The 2,528-nt window shown below is 35.1% G+C and overlaps 1 protein-coding gene across 1 annotated transcript; it reads right to left on the reverse strand.

Annotated features, from left to right (window-relative positions):
• Positions 1 to 175: 175 nt before the first annotated feature.
• Positions 176 to 2,528, reverse strand: LOC106318389 (CBL-interacting serine/threonine-protein kinase 21). Its single transcript, XM_013756342.1, has 8 exons — positions 1,929 to 2,528; positions 1,768 to 1,839; positions 1,611 to 1,664; positions 1,306 to 1,521; positions 1,018 to 1,218; positions 804 to 923; positions 559 to 693; positions 176 to 453 (listed from the first exon to the last, which is right to left on the reverse strand). The coding sequence occupies exons 1-8, from the start codon at positions 2,334 to 2,336 to the stop codon at positions 409 to 411; spliced, it is 1,251 nt and encodes a 416-aa protein (XP_013611796.1). The 5' UTR covers positions 2,337 to 2,528; the 3' UTR covers positions 176 to 408.

Below are 2,528 nucleotides of genomic sequence, written 5' to 3' on the forward strand. Positions count from 1 at the left end.
GAGTGAGATGAGTGATGGTATTTATAGTGAACAACAATACATAAAATAACAAAGATAGTGCTTAATTTGGTAAATGAGTGGGTGATTATAGTGTTTGATGAGTAGATATCATAGTGCTTGAGTTGGTAAAGGAGTGGATGATCATAGTGCTTGAGTTTGGTAAAGAAGTGGATGATCATTTCAATGCTTAATTTATAACAAATACATCATTTTACACCCTGAATGAGAAGCCGTTTTTCTTTTTGGAAAGAGAACCCTTTGGGATCACCACAAGACATGAATTACTTTTTCAATCCAACCTCTTCACTGTCTTCATGTCACTGCAACTTGAATCAGTAAAATATGCTTTATTTGCTTCGTATATTCATCATCTATGTCACATCACTTTTCTTGACAATCTATGGACTCTTAGCCTACTTCGGCTGTAAGTAAGCTGGATAAACTCTGGCAAAACTGTGAAGTGGAAAAAGAGCCATTTCATATCATAAGATGACTCTATAAACGTATTAAAAAAAAAAAAAAATCTTGAATGGGTCTAGTAACTTCTGTTCAGTTTACCTCCATGTATAGTCTTAACTCCCCTGCGGATTTTGATATTTCTATTACACAATTGGTTGGAGTCACCTCGATCACCTCTGCTGATAGTAAGTCATAAGAAGATCTTGATCTTATCTCTTTTGGCTGAATCTTAACCTGGTTATTAAACAACAACAAAAGATGCAGATATGAGATATTCAGCTAAACTTGAGATCTATAGAAGAATGTGCAGTAAACTAACTTATATATATATATATATAGTTTACCTTGAAGTGCTTTATTCTTTCAACCGATAAACTAACATCAATTGCAGCAGCTTCAATCTTCTTGATTGTTTCTTGTACTGTGTTCTTGGACCCAATTCTTGTTTTATATCTCTTATCATCCTAAAGAGATAACAATAAGGAACACTTTCAAGGGTTAGTATCTTTTTGTTAAATGAGTTTAAAGATTTGACCAGAAAAGTTATACGTCTTTTACTTGTTCTTCGAAGAGACCTGACAAATCTAGATCACTAGACATTGCTATTATCTGAAAAGCGTTTATAAAATTTGAAGACGCGGTTGCTGCATTTATCTCCGCTACATTCTCCTTGACTGAGTCTGAAACTTGATGATAAGCTGGTGTATAACCTAACTTGAACCAAGAATCTTGGATGATAATCTCAGCTAGTGTTATACGCTGCATTCAAATATTCACAAACATTGTTACTCATTTTTGGATTAACGTTGGCTAATAGAGTTATGGAGATTATCTCTTGTTATATACCGTTTGAGGATTTGGGTCAAGAATGTTAAAGATTAGCCTCTTCTGCTCTCCAGTGAAACCAGGTGGGAACGTGTAATCTGCTCTGAGTATCTTCTTATACAAGACAGGAAGAGTATGATCATCGAACGGTGGGTAACCAGCAAGCAACTCGAATAGAATCACCCCACAAGACCACACGTCCACTGCTGCTCCTGAGTACCCTTTGTTCATTATCAGCTGTTTTCATTAACAAAAATTATCTTTTACACATTCATTGATTCTGAAACATTATGTCAATTAATTATTATTATCATAAATATTTTTACCTCAGGTGCTATATAGCATGGAGATCCACAAGCTGTAGAGAGCATATCCCCTGACTTAAATAAATAACCAAAAACTTATTTAGAACTTGATTGTTTCAAAGACACTTAACTGGTTTAACAAATATAAAATGATATGATCAGAATTAGAAAGTGTTACTTTAGGTACTGCACTTAGTCCAAAGTCAGAGACTTTGAGATTACCCTTTGAATCTATTAGCAAGTTTTGTGGCTGCAAAATCAAAGTATCCACAAACTTAATAAGTAAAACAGAGAGATTGCAAAAAAAAAAAAACATAAAGGTTATACATCTTCTCTTACCTTAAGATCTCTGTGGTAAACTCCTCTGTTGTGACAGTAATCAACGGCATCAATCAATTGTTGGAAAAGCTTTCTTGCATCTGATTCTTTCATCTTATGTCTTTCAAGTTTGTCTGAAAGCTGACCACCTGCCACGTATTCCATCACAATACAGATCTTTGTCTTGGTCCCAATCACCTCGTGTATCTGTACGATGTTGGGATGGTTAAGAAGCTTCATAGTCCTTACCTCTCTCTTGACTTGAGACTCTAGACCCTTTTGGATAACCAGAGACTTGTCTATGATTTTGACAGCTACATAGGTACCATTGGTCGTGTCATAACCAAGTTTCACTTTTGCGAAGTTCCCTTCTCCGATGGTCCTCCCTATCTCGTACTTGCCGATCTTCTTCGTCCCAAACAAACCCATCTCAGAGATAGAGAGAAAGAATAAGAAGAAGATGTTTATTAGCTTCGAAGGGTAATATTTATGTATGAAAAGGGAACTTGAAACCAAACTAATGAGGGCTATAAGAAGAGTTGGATTCTCTTGGTAGATCAAAAATTTGACTTTTAGATGATAGATAGTGACAGTTTTTAAAAGTAATCAAAGATATATTAT

This window comes from Brassica oleracea, chromosome C9, assembly GCF_000695525.1.
Source record: "Brassica oleracea var. oleracea cultivar TO1000 chromosome C9, BOL, whole genome shotgun sequence".
In the NCBI taxonomy this organism is placed as follows: Eukaryota; Viridiplantae; Streptophyta; class Magnoliopsida; order Brassicales; family Brassicaceae; genus Brassica; species Brassica oleracea.

What these genes read in the sequence shown, in the direction of transcription:
- LOC106318389 (XM_013756342.1), bottom strand. Translation starts at nt 2,336, where the DNA reads ATGGGTTTGTTTGGGACGAAGAAGATCGGCAAGTACGAGATAGGGAGG. An exon ending in TTTACCACAGAGATCTTAAG is followed by an intron (nt 1,840 to 1,928) that starts GTAAGAGAAGAT and finishes TTGATTTTGCAG; the next exon opens with CCACAAAACTTGCTAATAGA. An exon ending in CATGCTATATAGCACCTGAG is followed by an intron (nt 1,522 to 1,610) that starts GTAAAAATATTT and finishes TAATGAAAACAG; the next exon opens with CTGATAATGAACAAAGGGTA.